Raw genomic sequence first — 18,082 nt, 5'->3', positions numbered from 1 at the left:
TAGCAACAAATGGTGTTGAATGTAGAATAAACTGGTATTTGAAGTGTGTACATCTGGGCATAGCAAATATGCAGCTTAATTTCCTAATTTGTTTTGGATCTTACCMCTTCTCTCCCCCCCGTCCCGTATTCCTCCCCGTTGCATTTTCTCCCTTTTGTGCCTACAACTGCACACATTATTAGAACTGGCACGCTGAGCACCTCCAGATGCATCCTGCAGGAACCCAGCCAATACCCACTCTATTCCCACATCAGACTGCCTGCCAAGTCAGTCCGGCCTGCTTGTCAAAATCCATTCCCTTCTTCTAAACCCAACTTCTCCCATACTATTTTGACACAAGGTCACTGATGATAACCTCAAGAATTGTCCCAAGCTTAAGGTATCTTTTAGTATGTTAAGCCATTCCAGTTAAAAATAGTATTTGTACTGTCTATAAAGGTCATGTTATGTTTTTCTGTCAGATGAGACAACTCGAGAGGTTCCGAGAGAGGATAGGTTTATCACACTCTGATTTTCACTGATCTTTAACTTTCCTTGATTGTTTATCTCCTTTGAATGAAAAGTCGCTAGCTTCACTAAAGATAATGCCTTTAATGCTGTGTTTTATTGCAATAAGATCTCGCCTTTTCCTTTTGGGGAAGATAGTACTTACTTTACTTACTCTTTCACAGGAATCAAACAACAGCATATCAACATTGCTGCTTCTACAGAATCTTTTCCTAATTGGAGATCTATACTGTCACCAACACGGCCTTTTGCAGAAACAAAGACTGCCTCAGCAGCTGACATTTCTATGGGACAGACTTTAGAGAACGCAAACCTGCTGCAGATGATAAGAACAACACTGTCGGGCACGCGCGCCAGAACTATGGATCAAACTAATCTTTCACCCACTCTTTATCAAGGCAGTGGRAATAGTGCGTCCCAGGAACCCACCGAAGTTTCAGCTGATTCACCTCTGAGATCGTTGTCTCAAGATGTGGATGAACCAGCTGCTGTATCAGGTTTGCCTCARCTTGGTATGTTGGCCACACTGTCCGCTACACCATCAGTGACACATTCAAGGACAGCTATGCCATTTCAGCTAATACCATTAGAAACACCTCCCATTTTAAAAGAAAGCACTTCAGGATCAGACATTCTTGCAGCTGCTCCATCACCATCATTCTTTTCATTGATAATCCAGTCATCTCATACCATTAACTTTCCTAAATCTGCTCTGCTGCCCATCAGACTGCCTTTGTCCACAGATCCTGACAGTTCCTTCAGCACAGATTCAAGCAACTCTCAGGTTAGTGAAAGCAGAAGTAATCCTCTGAKCCTGGTCCCTGTAGTAAATTGAAGTATGGTGAATCATGTGCTATCTAGAAAGGGCACATTTTTTTAGTAGGTACCTTGTCTTTTAATCTCTCTGGATCAACAACAATGCCTTTTCCAGAAATAATGGAAGTAGAGTTTCCTTCAGAAGGGACCTCTGTAGCTGTATACTCWGGAACTCCTTTGCTATTACTGCTGTATCCACCTTCCATACCAATAACTTCCAGAAGTGCATCATCATTTCCTAATAGAAGTATGTATAATGTGTCTTTTATTGGAGAAAAACACAACAACTGCCGATTTAAGGCACTGCTGGCTGACAGAGCAAGGGATACAGCTCCTCTTTCATCACCAGATTTTCAAAATAATGCAAATACTCTTGCATCGTTTTTTCATCCTGGGAGTACTGTGTGTAAAATAGCCAAGATGAGCTACCCTCGGCCTTCTACAGTGCTAAGTGCACTACAAGCCCTACCCGAGCAGCATTCATGTCATCAGATTCAGAGAGCCCAGTTAGGATCTCCAGCTGAACGGAGAACAYGCCTGCCCTCACGTTGCCAATCCTGTTTTTTCCAGACGCAGGTAACGCAGTGCTGCGAGTGCCGCCCTCGGAAGTGAGGCAGATTCCTCCTTAGAAATCCAGCACCCTCCTATTCACCAGGCAAGCCGCAGCCTGCGGCACGAGGCAGCCGCAGCCCTTAGGATGGCAACGCGCACGGGCAGCACGGCGCGTGGCGGCCTGGGGGGTTCCGTAGCCTCTCACCATTTCCTTGTGGCGTTGGGGCTCCTGGTGAGCCAGGCTTTCTCTGAACACCTGGCGGATGGGGCTTATGAAGGACATGCTGTGGCCAGCTGCTGCTGGCTTCTGCAATGGCAGGAACAGCTCAACAGTCTTCCATGAGAGAGATCACGGCAAAAATATCCGTAAGATGGATGCTAATAGCGTTCTGCCTTATGGATCTCTTTCCAACGTTTCTCCAGATATCTGAGCTAGGAAAATCACAACAGGATCAAGGATAAGAGGTAGGGTTTGGGGAGCAGAAATGGCTAGACCTCATCTGGCTGCAGTGTTGTTAATAACTTCCACTGAAAGCCTTTCGAAACCTGAGCTTGCTATTGCAAATWCCTCTGATACCTCTATGGCAGCACATCTTCCACCTGCTAATTCAAGAAGTCCGGGCAAAACCAAAAAYGAAGGAAGCGGTGTAAGAGTACTTGCTGCTGCAGCTCCACAGCCAGAGCATTCCCSTCTGTGAGCTTTAAAGCAGTCTAATATTTACCTCTGCTCATGCTTCACATTCAGTGGATGCAAAGCGCGTAGCCTCCGATGTGCCTGCAGAACGGCGTCCGTTGCCACCGTYTGTTTTCGTGGCAGAGATGATGGATTGCCAGCACGCAGGGTTTTCTGGTATTTCAAGTACTGCTCTGCAAGCAATTTAAAACCTGGAAACTYTCCTGAAGTTTCAGCGTCAGCATCTAAGGCACTTCTCTCTGCAACTAGCATGATTGTCCCTTCAGTCAAAATAKTAACAAGAGAAATTCCTCCAAGTATTTCTCTATTAGAAACTGAGTGCCATACATCATATTCAAAAAGTTCAGGCCTTCAAAATGTAAATAAGCAACCATTTTTCTCTGGTGCTTTAACAAACTATATATCTGCAACATCTAGTCAAGATGTTTCAAAATTAGCTTTCCCTGGAATGAAGCCTGATAGCTTCCCRGAATTTGGTATACATGCATTTGCATTGCAAACATCTGCTCAGTATTCAGYCCTTGCTCCTGCTATGATGATGCCCGCTGCCCTCCAGAAAGTCATGGGAATGCAGCTGAAAACTTCCCTCACTACTTCTCTGTTGGGAATACTAATGTTGCGTTAACGATACAGGTGTTTTTCCTAGTGCTCTGGAATCACAAACGAAGGTTGGAAAAGTCTCTTATCCAGTTAGCTTGGATGAGATCTTACTGTGAGCAAAGTCCCCCTTTCCAGTAGCTGGGCTCTCTTCTAGCTCAACTCACATACGTGGTTTTATTACTGAAGAAGAAAGCAGTTCTGGAAGTTGGCCAGAATTTGMAGGTACCCACAAAGACTCATCTGGCTCTTTGATTCTAGTTAATAAAAATCCAGCCACATTTAATATGGAAAAGTGGCACACAACCACACAAGTGGTACAAGACAGTCTAGCTCCCGATGATATATCCAATAAAGCTAAGCAGGGCATCCCATTGCAAACACCTATCACCAGTACTCCGCGGTCAGTCATCATAACTTCTGTCCATGCATCACCACCACATCTAACGTCTCCTTCTTTGCCAACAACCAACTTTACCCATTCTGTCATTACAGTGTTTTCTGGAGTGTCTTCTGGTGCAAATCCTACAGTAGGAACTTCAGAAGCAAAACAATTAACAAGAAAATCATCTCCAGCCTCACTAGTGCCGGCTTCTTCCTTTTCTGTAGGCACTAAGAACCCACCTTTGCCATCTGCGATGGCTTTAAGCACTCCAGTACTGACGCTAACAAAAAATGACACTACCACAAAATTGGCCTCAATTCTAAAGTCAGTAGCACCACATACAGATTTTCCTTTTGCAACACGAAACACAACTGCATCACTCATGGAGATGACAGCTATGCTTATACCCCCTGAAAGTAGCCCAGTCACAGCTTTCACACTTGCATCCACAGCACATGCACCAAGGCAGATAAAACCAACAGTAATTGACACCCAGATATTCCCCCGCTCAGAAGTCACCAAAACGTCAACCCCCTATCCGCTGACAATTACAGCAGCTTTGACATCTATTACAGCACCCGCGAAAGCAACTAGGCTTCCCCCTACTCCCGTGGAAAGCACTTCTGCTCTTCCTGAAACAGCAGCAGCTCCTCTGGCGGGCGGGACAGCGGCGCCGTCCCTGGAATGCCACCTCTCCGGGAACCAGATGCTCAGAACAGGTAGGCCTCCTCGCTGTGGGTGCGGACCAGGCACGGCTTCTGCTTGAGGGGCAGCTGGTGAGGAACTGGGAACGCGCYGAAGCGACGAGTAGCGTAGACCCTTAGTGCAGGGGCGGGTTTTGGTCTTTGTGGCAGAACGGTGCTGCTCCCTGTGGCTCGTAGCCGTGGGCTTTCACAGACAGGCTTCCTTAACCATAGGAACTCTCAACTCGAGCAATCTTGAGAGGTTTCCTTACCCCTGATGTCTAAGGAGTCCTTGTGGTAGCAGGGTGCACAACCAGAGATAAGTGAATGTCGGAGCTCTTGGGGAAAGGATAGGCCTTAAATTAAAGGGGTTTTGAACCTGCCCAGGCATGAATGAGGTTGGGGATAATGAAATAAGCAGGTTTTGGACCTAATTTGCTTTTAGTGGCTAAGAAGCCACTAAAAGTTGGCAGGAGCATGGTAAGCACAACTATTTGAAAAGATAGAAGGTGAGTTCAAAAGCTAGGCATCCAGCCTGTACATAGCGTAGACTGGAAGTACTTCAGTGTAGATGCAAGTCTCACTCTAATTAAAGAGAAAAGGAAAAAACTAGCGATGGTGCTATCATTTTTCTCTAGAGCTGTAAAATTAGCGAAAGATACAGATACTTCCAAATTGAAGATAATTTTAGTGATGGAATAACGCATTTTCTCATTCATCTAATTCTATTTGTGAACATACGAAGCATTTTCTCTTTATGTAGGCCTGCCCTTGCAGCATCAGCTCAATCATGTGGGGATGCTGTGCTAGTCTATCTGTGATCAAATAGCATTGTACCTCGCTCAGGCAGCGTGGCACGGACTTGCTCTTATTATAAGAGCAACTRCAATTGTTAGACCCCACTCTGGAAACAACGGGCTATTGTCACGAGAAGAACAGTGAGCTCTGGGCTGCTGCTGAGCCCCTGTAGTTCTTGCTCTCATTGCAGCTGCTGCAGATCATAGCTGCTTCCTGATCTCCTCTGAATTAGCACTGTCAAAATAAAACAATAGAAAGAAAGCAAAGAGTATGGTAATGTCTTAAACTACCATGCAGCTTTTTGTTGTTGTGCAGTTCTGCTTCTGAACACGAGGAGGTTGCTGATGAGCAGCTCCTTCAGGGAGAGTGTGACAAAAGGACTGAACCAAATGTTGAGACAAGCCTTCAACCAAAACGTCAGCGCTCAGGTAAGCAAGCTTGGTTTGCCTGTGAGATCACACTGAAACAGCCCTCACACCAAGAATAAATGATACACTTTTATATAAAGCATCAGTGTCCTTTTTTGTGGGTGGCAGCAGCATCATGACAAGCTGCAGGCTTAGATTTGCTTATTTCTACATGGGCTGTTCTTCCTCCTTTTGGCAGATGGCTCGTGGTTTCAGTGTCCCTCCTGTCTGTGTTTACACCTTATTCCAGTGCTCTGCCCCAAAACATAAGCACATGAAAGTACATGTTGCTTATGGGCCCTATGAAGCTGAGCAGTTTGGCTTTGTCAAAGCCAAACACCAAGTCTTTCTGGAAGGAGGTAGAGACTGTAGCTGACCAGCTAGTGTCACATATTCCCGTGATGGTGATGAGTCTCTGAGCATCCCTCCTGGTGCTCCGTTTGCACATAGTGCAGCAGCAGTTGCAGGCTGGGGCTGTTGCAGTTGCACATAGGCCAAGGGCCTGAAACACGGGACACTGTTTGTTCTTGATTTTGGAACTCAGAAATAGAAGTCAACTGAAGCAGAGAGCACAACCAGGAGAGCATGGGATTTGCTGGAGGAGAGGAAGGTGATGTGGGAGGCAGAGTCTGGATGTTAGTAGATGGCACAGTGGCCCCCAGTSGCAAACTGCAGCAGGTCATTCACACCTTGCAGCTGGACAGGTCTGCTCTCAAGTGCTAAATACCCATCTGTCAGGAGRTGCACAGCACGGGCAGCCTGGATTTGGGCAGTGCAGTGTTTGCCAYCATTAATTCCATGGTCTGACCCATATCTTTAGTAATTTTGTGTCTCTCTCTGGATTGAAAATGCCATCTTGCAGGGAAAAGAACAGGGCTTTTCTTCGGAGGGCAGGCATAGATGGCTGCCACTCTGAGGACCACTCTAAGGCTTTTCTCATTTTTTTTGAAAAAGTAGGCAAAAAATGCAACTTTCTTTTTGCTATTTTGTGGGAAATGTCTGCTGACAGCAGTTACACTGACTGCTCCTGCAGTTTGGGAGTGACTGCGGTTAAACAGCTTCTGCACGTAGCCTAGATCAGTTGCAAGAGCAGGGCTGCTAAATGGGATGTCACTGCTGTCAATCCATTCCTTGTTCCGAATCACAATACCTGATAAGTTCAGTTCCCCAGGGATGAAAATCCTGAGCAGAGAGAAAATGTGTTTTGTTGAAAATAATTGAAAGATATGTTCATCACTTTCCACCTAAATGACATGAAACTCTGCATCGTTGAATGTAAGCCCAGACCAAAATAGATGTCTAGCACAATATTGTGTGTAAAAGAAGCTTCCAGAGATGTTGGGCAGGGGTTTATGCAGAGCACACGACTGTCATAGGAAGAATACTCATGAAATAAGGGGAAATGGGGAAGGTAGTTTTGCTCAATGTGGAGAGCATGAGGTTTGCTTTTGCCTCCGTGTCCTATGCCTGCAATTTCAGATCATGTAAACCAGTTCAGGAGATGCAGATTCCGGAGGGTCTCAGAAACCACAGTAGAAGCTGTCAAGTTATTCCCCTCAGGGTGTAAACCCAAAGGAGGATTCCAGCTCAAACGTAGTGTGGAGCCCAAGTTACAAGGCTGGCATTTCCAAGAAACTGTAGATTTTTGAGGTAAAACGTGAACTTCCTGTTCTGGCTCTCAGTCTGTTCATTCTTGTGGTCTGTCATCTGGCAATGGCTTATCTTTGAGAGAATGTAGGATTAAGTAGGATGGAACAGTCTGAGGTTGAAACACTGGAAAATTTTGCCCTTAAGAAAATATAATAATATCAAAGCTGCAAAGGCAGACACTTGCACAAAATCAGTGAACTACAGGTATGAAATAGGTGATAGATGGTCTCTGAGTTCCCTGTAGTTTTAGGTTCGCAAGTAAATGCCCCTTTATGTGAATGAGGCCCCAGTGTAAATTAGAGTTGCATGAGCAGTGGTAACAATACTGCAGTGCCTTAAGTAGGAGCACATGTTGTGTGGGTTGGGACTAATGGTCCCTAATTGCTTCTGTTAATGCCATGCTTGATGCAATGTTTGCTATAAAGTTTACAGGAGGTTACCCAAAAATGTCCTGCAAGGGATGCACATTGACAATGAGAACTCTAGTTGAACAATAATTATAAAATGTTTTTTCCCCTGTTTTAGGTTGAAATCCTGGAACAATCAAATAATGTAACAGTGGGTTACTATGTTACACGGGAGAAGCTGGTTTTCATGCCAGCTGCAGTAACTGAAAGGCTTGCTGCTTATGGCATCAGCAATGCCACAGCAGACATAAAGCAGCACGTCCCAAGTCTCCAGTCTATTGCTGTCCTGGCCTTGCCATGGAATCCCCTACCTGCATACCACTTCCAGCTGAAAACTGGTAAGCAGGAGCCTGTTCTTGGTGAGAACGGTTGCATATTTTGCTAACAGTTCAGGCCATATTTGCTAGGAGACTCCTCCTCTCGGTGGTGTTTTCCCATCCTCTTGCGTCCTGGGTAACAACAGGAAGTAGCAAGACAAGCTCTGCTACAGTTTAAATGTGCCCCATCCCAGTGTGAGTGGGATTGCCTGTGCCTAAGGCCTTGTTCTTCTGTGCACAGGGAAAGTTAAAATTCCAAATGACCGTCTCAGCCCTGTAGAATATTCAGTATTCTATATATTCTATCAATATATTCAATTCAGCATATTCAATTGTAAAGAGATTTCTTATATGTGCTCTCATATATTTACATACACATACATTAGGCAGTTACCCAGATAAGCATTTTTTTTTCTAGTGCAAACAGAATTAGAATTATGTCTTGTAAGAACCAGTGACTTGCAAGATTTAAGAGTATAGCTACTGTTTTAAAACAGCTTTCACGTAATGCCATCTTTGAGTAAGCATCTGTACAGCAGACTGGTCTTACCATCTTATATATTGCTATAGAAACAGTCTCTGTTGATTTGTCCCAGGTCTAATAATGCAATCCAATATTTGTATTTTATTTTAATTAAGGATAATTTACAGTGGTACTTAAATGTCGTCTCCTGTGGCAGTATTTTCACCTGATTAATTTGTAAATTGATCATTTTCCTCTCAGACGTTATTAAGAGTTATGTGGCTAATGTGTAAACACATTTTTCCTTTTCTAGAGCTGCAGTTTGTAGGACAGACAGACAATATACAGTCATGCAAATTTGTTCAGACCATGGAGCAGCGATTACAGAGGGCATTTCAGGATGCTGAAAGAAAGGTCTTAAATACCAGCAACGACTTAACAGTTCAGGTATAATGCTGGTTGCTTTGCCAGTGCTTGCTTTCAAATGCTCTTTGCTGTACGTGTGTTTGTATTTCAATATAGTATCTTTCATAGCCAGTTTGGAAGTAGATTTATACTGTCATCTGAAAGAGGCAAGTTTTATGTATTGTTTATAGTTGGTCATTAAATATGGTGTCATTAGATTTGGCCATTGGAAGAGTCTGATATGGGGAGGAGAGCAGGCGGCAAAGCAACATTAGGAAAGAAAGAGGAGAGGCTTTCACTTCTAAAGGAGAAAGAGAAAATCTAGATGACCACACTGGAATGGTAGCAGACAGAGACAAACATGCCTGATTCCTCAGCACCAAAAACGTTACAGTATTTTTCAGATAATCTTCCTCTCTCTCACAGTTCTTGTTCAAGAGATGGAGAAAAAATGTCTTCTGTCAAAGTGTCTTTTTATGCTCTTTTCCAAAAACTCTTCATGTACTAAGCAAGGAATTAAGTATCACAGACTGTTTTCACAAGAATATTGTGTGAACTCTGTGTAGTCAAGTAGTCTAGTTAAGTTTATTTAATTGACCTGAAAGACAGTTGTTATTCATTATTTTGCTTCTGTTTCAGATTCTGAATACTTCCAATGTCTCCCAAGCTGTCACTCTGTTTTATGTAGTCAGTAATCAAAGTACAACTCTAAATGGTACCATTTCCAGCAACCTTCTTAATCAGCTCTCGGCTGAACTGGTGGGATTCTATCTAACCTACCCGCCCCTCACCATTGCAGAATGTAAGTATCCCATCTCGACACAGAGCTCGCTAASATTAGCCATCCCCATGCATTTGATTTGCAAGCACCACAAGCTTTCTCATGAGACTAACAGACAGTACTTTTTGGCTGACTTGACCCTTTTTTTCAACCYTGACAGGTAATTCAGAAACAGCATGTATATGCTCTCAGTAATAAACAACTGTGCCACCTTCCAAAAGAAATTGTAGCTTTATTTAAAACAAAAAACACAGAATCTCTCCAAGTGTCCATTTCAGAAAAACTTAACTACRTCACATAAAGTTCAGAACGCCCTTTAGCTACAAGAAAGATTTAGCCTCCAATACTTGTTTCAGTAGGAGAACTTGCTGGCAGGCTTTGGATGCCTGCATATCTGGAGAGTGGTGAGTTCTGCTTACGCATTTCCTTCAAAAAAAAATGATGGCAAAGAGTTTGCTGAACTTCACGCTCATTTAGACGGTGTATGCATGAGTGCCCGTAATTCACCTGGGTTTCAATTGCTGTGGAGATTCAGACTGGCCCCTGTGAGCTAGAGGAGGTTGTGCACCTGGACAGCCTGTATGGTGTAAGTGCTCTTGGACTGTATGCTAATTTCTGTAAAATGAATAAAGAGGCAGGGCATTTGATTATGGAGAAACCTGTTTAAGCTGTTGGTTAAATTCAGCGTGTGAAATTAAGCTCTCTATAGGAAGAGATTTGTGTTCACTGAAGTTGAAGGGAGACAAAAAGCCATAATGGAGACATTAGTGCCTGGTAATGGACTTGAGTTGAGTAAGGGCAGGTTTCAGCTGATTTCCCTGTGTGTTAATCTTCATGAGATAATCGTTAAATTTAAAATGCTGTGCTCAAATACATCTCATTAAGCTTCTAGTAGGTTTCAAACTCACGGGTTAGGCTGAAACAGTGACAAAGGAGTTTTAATTTTTAATGTCAGAAGTAGTAAAATATTAGGCATATAAGTAGAAAGCTCAGCATACCTTTATGGTCAGAATACTAAAGGAAGTAGTTTTGTAGCTCCAGGTAAAATCATTAAAGTGCTTGCTTATTTTCTGGTTCCTAAGAGACTGTTGAAAAACTAGAGAAAATATGGTACCGTTTTAGCTGTATGTCTTACAAAGGAATCATCAGCAGAATAATGATCTTGTGCAACATTTGAGTTTTACTGTGAATACTCTGTCTGTTAGGTAAGTGACCTCTTTCCCGTGTGAGTAGGTCAGGCATCACAGTTAACGCTGGAGATGGTGCAAATCCTTGCTTTACACTGGAAGCATGTATTATTCTTGAGACCTTACCTGTCTGTAAGGTTTGCAACCAAACGTCTGTRAGTGAAACATTAAGTGATGAATTATTACTCTGCATTAGTGCACTCCCATGTCAGATTTAACGAGCTGTCTTTTGGACAGCTAGAACGAGCTTGTGAGAAAACTGCTGCGTGTGCAGGACTTGTCTTCCTGTCCAGGAGCCCGAGCAAAAAGCCCAGGGGTGTTTGGAAGGTGTTCTGCTCTGTTCAGCATTTGGCCTGTTGCACCAGGAAGGGATTGTGGCACCTTTTGCAAAGGCAGCACACGGATGTACTTGTTAGTCAGGAGTGGTGCAGGTCTTTAGTCACACAGGCAGGCTCATGTGGTCCTGCAGTTCTCTGCTGATGCCAGCACATGATTCATTGACCTGATAGAGTCTTTAGCCGGTGCTCCTTTTACAAGTAATGGCTTATATTTCACGTTGAAGCCCTTGGTTGTATTCCCAGCACAGCAGGAGTATGGCAAGCTTAATGTGCATGTAGTATTTATGGTAGTTTGTGTTGTGAAAGTGTTTGCTTAGAAAAGTGCTTGATGCTTATTCATGTGGCAGTGCAGTGGCTTTAGCTTATCAAACGGATAATGATGTCATTTGCAGAATCTGTGATTTCCCAATAGACTCCTGCGACTCCTTTATAGGAGTCTTTATAGTCTGTGTTAGAAATGCAGAGCTAAAGGCATACAATGAAATTCCTTCTCAAAAGCATTTACTCTGCATAATCTGATGTTTTTATATTGTTTACTATTTCAGAATTTTAAAAGCATAAGGTGACTAAATATCAGTGCATCAACATGAAAAGCGTGGATTTCTTGGGATTTCTTAATTTCTTGGGATTTCCTAATGAAATCCCAAGTATTAATGCTTTCCATCTTGCATCATTCTGTTGAACAAAAAGTGCTGATCTGTGTAATAAACTAACACCATATTGAATTTTACAGCCTAATGCACTTTTGAGTTGAAAAAGTTAACAAAAAAAAAATCAAAATAGTGAACATAAGTTTCTCACAGATGTCAGGACATATGGTAATGATACCTTAAATGGTACAGTCGTGTTGTGCTTTCAATATATACACACTACACTTTAAGGCAATTTTCAATTTTGTAAATATTGCTTTTAATTCATACAAGTCTGTTTTGCAAAGCATACGTGCACTACATATAGGTATATATAAATGTATTTTTAAATATATGTATGTGTGTGTGTATGGGCACATGTAAGGTAGTGCATATGTTAACACACTCTGACGCACAGAACAGGATGGGTTCTTAATTTGCTTAAATTCTTTAGATTGTTTTCGTAATATCTCCTTTAACCTGACTTGTGCAGCAGTTCTTCTCATAAGGTGTCCCATTCTGGGATTCCATGATAAACATTATTATAAGTGCATTTCTGTGTTAGTTCTCTCAGAAGCCAGCAGAAGACGTTTCTATTCTCACTGTTGCCGATCATCTGGAGATGGATGGGAAGTTTTTGTGGTTAGAAACCTAACATGACACTTCCTGGTAGATCAGGGCGATGAGGGTTCGGTGGATAAACTAGAGTTTGGCAATACCCTCTGAGTCATGGAGACTTAGCATCAAATTCTGGCCTGACTTAAGTAAGAATTAGGTCATAGAATGTCAACTTTTCCATAAGGATTCCCAAAGAGAGAAACCTGCGTGTATAAAACACACATACAGGTATATTACACATGATTCTTAGTTATGAGCAATGCTTGGCTTTGCCCCAATGTACTAACCATTTTTCTTTTTTGCAACAGCAGATACATGTTCTACTTTGTACAGCATTYCTGCTATTTACTGCTTTCTCAGGCAAAAGAGAAATTGTGGTCTTGGAATGATATTATGCCTCTGTATTTCTTCTGGGCTGAGCAATAATGTGTTATCCCCAGTATGATGCTCATAGAAAAGTSAAAGTTCAGTTTTATTTATCAGTGTTTGCTTCACCAAATATTTTGGGGTCGTATAACGTATAGGATGTTGCAATATTATGAAATAACTTCAACTTTTATTTTAAAGCTCTGGAGTATCCAAATCTTGATGTCTCTGAGTCAACTAGAGACTACTGGGTGATCACAGGTACTTTTAAATCTCTATCCCTCTTCCATGCACGTGAGAGAATAATTTTTAGTGCTCAATTCTATAAACCCGTTTGCACAGTAATTTTACAAGCAAATAAGTGGCTACTCACTGAACTTTTTTTTTTTTTTTTTTTTTTTTTTTTTTTGCATTCAACTGGACAAATTACTTAGTTACCCTTGGAGATAACTGTGATTTGTTGGCCTGACAGAGAAGTCTCCTGAGTCCAGGTCTTACCTCGGAATTCACACCACTATGGGCTTAAGCACTTAGGAGAGCAGCATTACGCTTGCAGAGATTTGAAACAAAAATGATCTCCTTCCAGCTTCTTTCTGGGACTTAAATTTAAAWCTGAAACCCAAAGAGGACTACAGATAGAACTTAGGAAGACAGGTGATCTGCTAAACCCAGAAAGTTTGCTATGATTCACTGACTGTGTTTGGGTCTGGGAATTTCTGCATCTTTCTGCATCTAAAGTATTAGGCACATAATATCATGGAAAAGAAGATAGAGAGAATGCTGTTAGATTTCAGAATGCTTGTTTTGGCAAAATCATCTTGCCAGTGTCATGTTTGCATTCACAATCATTTTGACTTTAGAAGTTGTAAGTGGGCAAAAACAAGACCCATTTCTCCCATCTTTGTGTCAGTAGAGATCAAAGTCTCTCTAATCAATGTATCTACACCTGGAATTGTTAAATGACCAGGAGCCTACATCAAACTTTTTTTTAATTAAAAAATGATTTTTTAAAGTGTGTTTCCAGTATCCAGTGTGATTTGATATCTGTTATATCTATTTATATTTTTGAGATTAAAAATAAATATATGTGGAGATTATCATCCTCTGAAGGAAATGGTAAGGTTCCTTCCCATTTGCATCCCACCACCCTGATATTCCATTTCTTGCCTGTGTACACTCACTGTAATGGAATATTGTTGATACTATGATGGACACTTTTTTCAAAAAAAAAAAAAATCAGTATGGTCACAAAAGAATTTTAAAGTAATTTTGAAAAAAAAAATCACACATTTGTATGAATAAAATTAGCATGCCATTTCACTTATTTGTACTTTATTTAAATTCAATGTCTTTGATTTTTCCATTCATTCACTCTTGGGAAATGTCTGTCCACAAATAGTTTTGATCAGTGTTTAGTGCTTTCAAATACAGCATACCTTGTTTTAAACTGACCTCTACAAAATTCTCACTTCAGATTTCCAAACTGCTGGATGAAAACTTCTGCTTAAGAGAAGCATCTAACTGTTCTTTTGATAAGCATTAAAACACGGCAGCTCTCAAACAGGTTTCTRCTTAATGGGTTACTTATATTTTACATTGAGGGTTATAGATCGGGTGCTTCCCAAAGCCATTTTGGTAAACCAAGAATACTGGAGTATTTTATTCTTTGAATGTTGGAACGTCATTCAGAGATCATCTGAGAAGAACAGTGCAGTGACTGATACACAAGCACATTATACCCCATAGGGAATTACTGAGGGGTGAAATGATATCCAGTTATTTTTCTAGCTAATTTTCCAAGCTAGTTAGTGTGTCGTTAGCACAAGCAGCCCTGAAAATCATGTGTTGTTTAATCTGTCTGTGGGAGCYGTGCTGATGCCTTGTGTTTCCATTCCCACAGTTATACAAGGGGTAGATATTACGCTGCTGGGACTGAACAACCAGAGCTTTGCAAGATTAATGGAGCAGCGCTTGGCCCCACTCTTCATGATGTCCCATCAACAAGGAAGACGGTTTAAACGTGCCACTACAGTGGGCAGCTACACTGTGCAGGTGGTCAACAGGACRTAAAAGGCTGTGTTTTGCATGTGTAGTGCCTGCGTGTGTGTGAAAATGTTGAGCAGGGCTGAGATTTCCTGTCCTTTTTCATGAATGCCAGAGCAGTGAGTGCAATATGCATGCCACTACTAAGGAGTTCTAGTCTACAATCAAACTTGTTTCTATGTGTCTCATCTTTTGAGAGCTGACATTAGTTAACCAGTACTAATAAATGTTTTCTCTTGGTTTCCCATGAAGACTATGAAGATTAATACAATCCATGTACTTTAGGGTAAACAGTTTCATATTCAATGTAACCAAGAGTTCTCTTCTTTGTTATTAAAGATGGAAGAAAAAACTCTTGAAATTCTTACCTCTTCCACTGCAGAGGTAATTCTATAAAAGCTAGAACTCCTTTTTTGCCTTTTTTTGCTTTTTGTTGAAATGCAGTATGAAGCAGTCTTTATACAGTATTAATCTTCAGATCACCTGGTCACAGATCCTATTCTGAAAMAGGATTTTGAGCCCTGAGTGGATTATTGAATGCTTTTCTGTTTCTTCTATTCAGCATTCTATTCGGCAAAAGGTTTTTTTTTGTCTTGCTAATATAGTCAGCTGTTTCTAGCTGTGTAAGTTCAAACTGGGTCTGTTTTCAAAAACTGCATGTCAGGTTACTGCTATTTTCCTTTGGTTGTTCAAGACTTGCTTATTGTGAGATATAAAAACAAATTCTTCTTTTAATATGCCCCTGATAGTGTGTATTCTCAACCTGAAAGAATTTTAAAATGAAGGTACCCATTTTTATTTGCTGAAAATAGAAATCTTTGTAAGATTTTCCATGAAAATGGGACRTATTTTAGTCTGTAGCATCCTGGGGAAAAATGACAGTCTCCCCATTTCTCTCTCATCTTTAGGAGGCTGACACTTCCCCTATCCTCAATAAAGGTAGAGTTGCACTTCAAAAATTCTGCTGGTGCTCTGCAGAACAAAACCAAAAGACCATAGTTCTTTTTATTAATAAAAGTCTAGCATCACAAGTAATGGGTATAGAAATAAAATATGAAGGGGGTATTTCTCAATAGGAATATGCCAGTAAAATGTAGTTTTCCACTTAGAGACAGATTTCAAAATATCCTTCCTTTACAGAGGACTGAAATGTCCACACTGGATCCTTTCCTCCTCTGTGTACTGCAAACTTTCCCTAGTATGGGGCTATGCATTGCAATTATGTTTAAAGAATTTTATTAAGGCARTCAGTGCTTGAGAGTCTTAATTCTAGTCTGTAAGGAGGAGAAGTCCCTATCCTATGAGAGTATCTGCATGGAGCTTATGCCTTTAGGGGACCTAATGAACTTCAAGGAGTTCTGTGTGTCCTGCAGTTTTGATCAATTGCAATGATGTAATACAAAGACAGTTTATTTCTTTTTCTCTATTTTTTTTCCCTAAAAGATGGTAAAAATCCAGCGTATTCCAGGACCCAAAGAGCCTGCTGAGCTGACGTACTACACTCTGTACAACGGGAAGCCTTTGCTGGGTACTGCAGCTGCCAAAATACTGAGTACTGTTGACTCACAGCGAATGGCCTTGACGCTCGGTTATGTCATTCAAGTTCAAGCTGATCGTAAGAATCCTTTAAAAATATTTCTGTTTTCATCTCGCTTTCCTCTCTGGAAAAAAAAAAAAAGAAATAGTTGTGTGAGTCTGTTGCTCACGCAAGAAGGAAACATACAGAAATTATGACATTGGTTAGGTGAGATTCTCAGACTGTAATATTTGAAATGCAGGAGGCACAGTTACTTTTATACTTTCTTATGGAAAAAGACCAACCCGCCTCATCTGGGGCACAGTATTTGTATTCTTTCTTTGTATTCTCCCAGGAATGTGTTTTATGTACACTCCATTTTGCTTGCTGTAATTTCTATTACAGCAGAATGAAAAGTTTGGCAGCAAGCACAGTAAGGAAAGAAACCTGCCCTCAGGAGCTTGTAGTTGGGCTAGACAGACAGATAAATAATATTTATCTTTCTCTTTCATAGGTGAGGGAGTGAGCAAAATCAAAGATTGCTTCAAAATCTGTTCAAGTGCTGTTGCTCTAAATGAAGCCTGGGTTTGACTTATTCAAGGTCACATTGGAAATTGATGCCTGAGTTAAAATTTCAAACTGGAATTCCTAAGCTTTGGTGATTAGCCATAAGGTCATCTTTTCCTCTCCATTCTCTAGAAATAAAAATAATTTTTTAGCAATTGGTTGCTGTTAACCCAACAGCAGTCTGTAATTAGGGTTAACATTGGCTGATAGAATTAATTCCTCTCTCCTTCCCTCAAGAAAATACAGCCCTTTCATTCCCAAACTGTGTCTTCAAAGTCAATAATTTAAAATTATATATGTTCATTGAAAAGTGAACCTTGAGCAGTTACTTAAACCTAGACTTCTGGCTTTTTGGAGTTTTACAAAGCCTACAGTTACTGTGACACTGTGTGCAAAGTGGGTACCCAGTGGTACCTTTCCTAAATAAACCAACAAATTGCAGTGGCTTTGCAAAAAGTTGTGGGTATATAAAGAATATTGGYTCAAGCTTTAAGCAGACTTTCAGCTAGCTCTCATAACTGCAGCTCAATGAGATGATGTGTATTTGAAGTCTGACTCTAAAAGATGCTAAGTGCCTTTGACAGCTAATAAGCTCAATGACATTTGGAAGCAGTAGTCCCCTAGGTAATGATGGAAATACTGTTTTACTTTGGTATTTTCACAATTGCCTGTCCATGCCAGTGACCGGTAGCATATGAAAATAAGTAGAGAAAGCAGAGTGAACTCAACAGATTTACTTAAACAAAATTCAGACTCAAAATGTGATTATCTTTTTTTTTTTTTTTTTTTGAAAGAAATGAAGTGAGAGAACTGTATTTGTGTTATGGGAAGTTCTTAGGTGCATACAAGATGCACATTAGGAGACTTTATGTTGATAAAATAGAATCCAAAATGTGTTTGCACCATTGCACTTCTGAAAAGTACCTTTTTTTCCTCGTGTCATTATTAATATATCTGCAAATAGTTCTTTCCAATTTGGTAATTCTCTGTGAAATGCTAGACTTTTGAACTTAAATATAGCAGAATATCTCCAGAGGATGAGAAAAGCATTTTCTCATCTTGTGTTTCTTGTCTTGTAAAGAGTTGGGCCAGTTTATCCTAGCTGAGCTAGTAATTCTGTGACAGCAGCTGTGGACTCAGTACTTTTAACTCATGTGCTGCCTTACTATGGACTCTTTTTACTTTGTAAAGCAAGTAAAGACAGAATGTTGCACCTTTTTCTGTTTTCTCTGTAAAGAGCCATTTAAGTCGTATCTAGTGTCTAGGTTTGGAAGATGATGGCTGCTTTTGCAGCTGGCTATAATTGAGAAAAGAGCTCAAGGATATGCGAATTGAGCAATGCAAGCTGATCTTTTT

At 41.0% G+C, this 18,082-nt stretch overlaps 1 protein-coding gene across 1 annotated transcript in view; it reads left to right on the top strand.

The window, feature by feature from the left end:
• The first annotated feature begins 681 nt into the window (after positions 1-681).
• Positions 682-18,082, top strand: part of KIAA1549L (KIAA1549 like) — a 47,797-nt gene continuing 30,396 nt past the window's right edge. The window contains exons 1-9 of the mRNA XM_026041141.1: positions 682-1,004; positions 3,662-4,270; positions 5,348-5,460; positions 7,615-7,834; positions 8,590-8,723; positions 9,321-9,483; positions 12,802-12,861; positions 14,501-14,652; positions 16,087-16,258. Coding sequence (XP_025896926.1) covers positions 794-1,004; positions 3,662-4,270; positions 5,348-5,460; positions 7,615-7,834; positions 8,590-8,723; positions 9,321-9,483; positions 12,802-12,861; positions 14,501-14,652; positions 16,087-16,258 — 1,834 coding nt within the window. The 5' untranslated portion in view covers positions 682-793. The remainder of the gene's footprint in view (positions 1,005-3,661; positions 4,271-5,347; positions 5,461-7,614; positions 7,835-8,589; positions 8,724-9,320; positions 9,484-12,801; positions 12,862-14,500; positions 14,653-16,086; positions 16,259-18,082) is intronic.

This window comes from Nothoprocta perdicaria, unplaced genomic scaffold (assembly GCF_003342845.1).
Source record: "Nothoprocta perdicaria isolate Ctin4 unplaced genomic scaffold, notPer1 scaffold_28, whole genome shotgun sequence".
NCBI lineage: Eukaryota > Metazoa > Chordata > Aves > Tinamiformes > Tinamidae > Nothoprocta > Nothoprocta perdicaria.
This window is presented reverse-complemented; position numbering and strand designations above follow the sequence as displayed.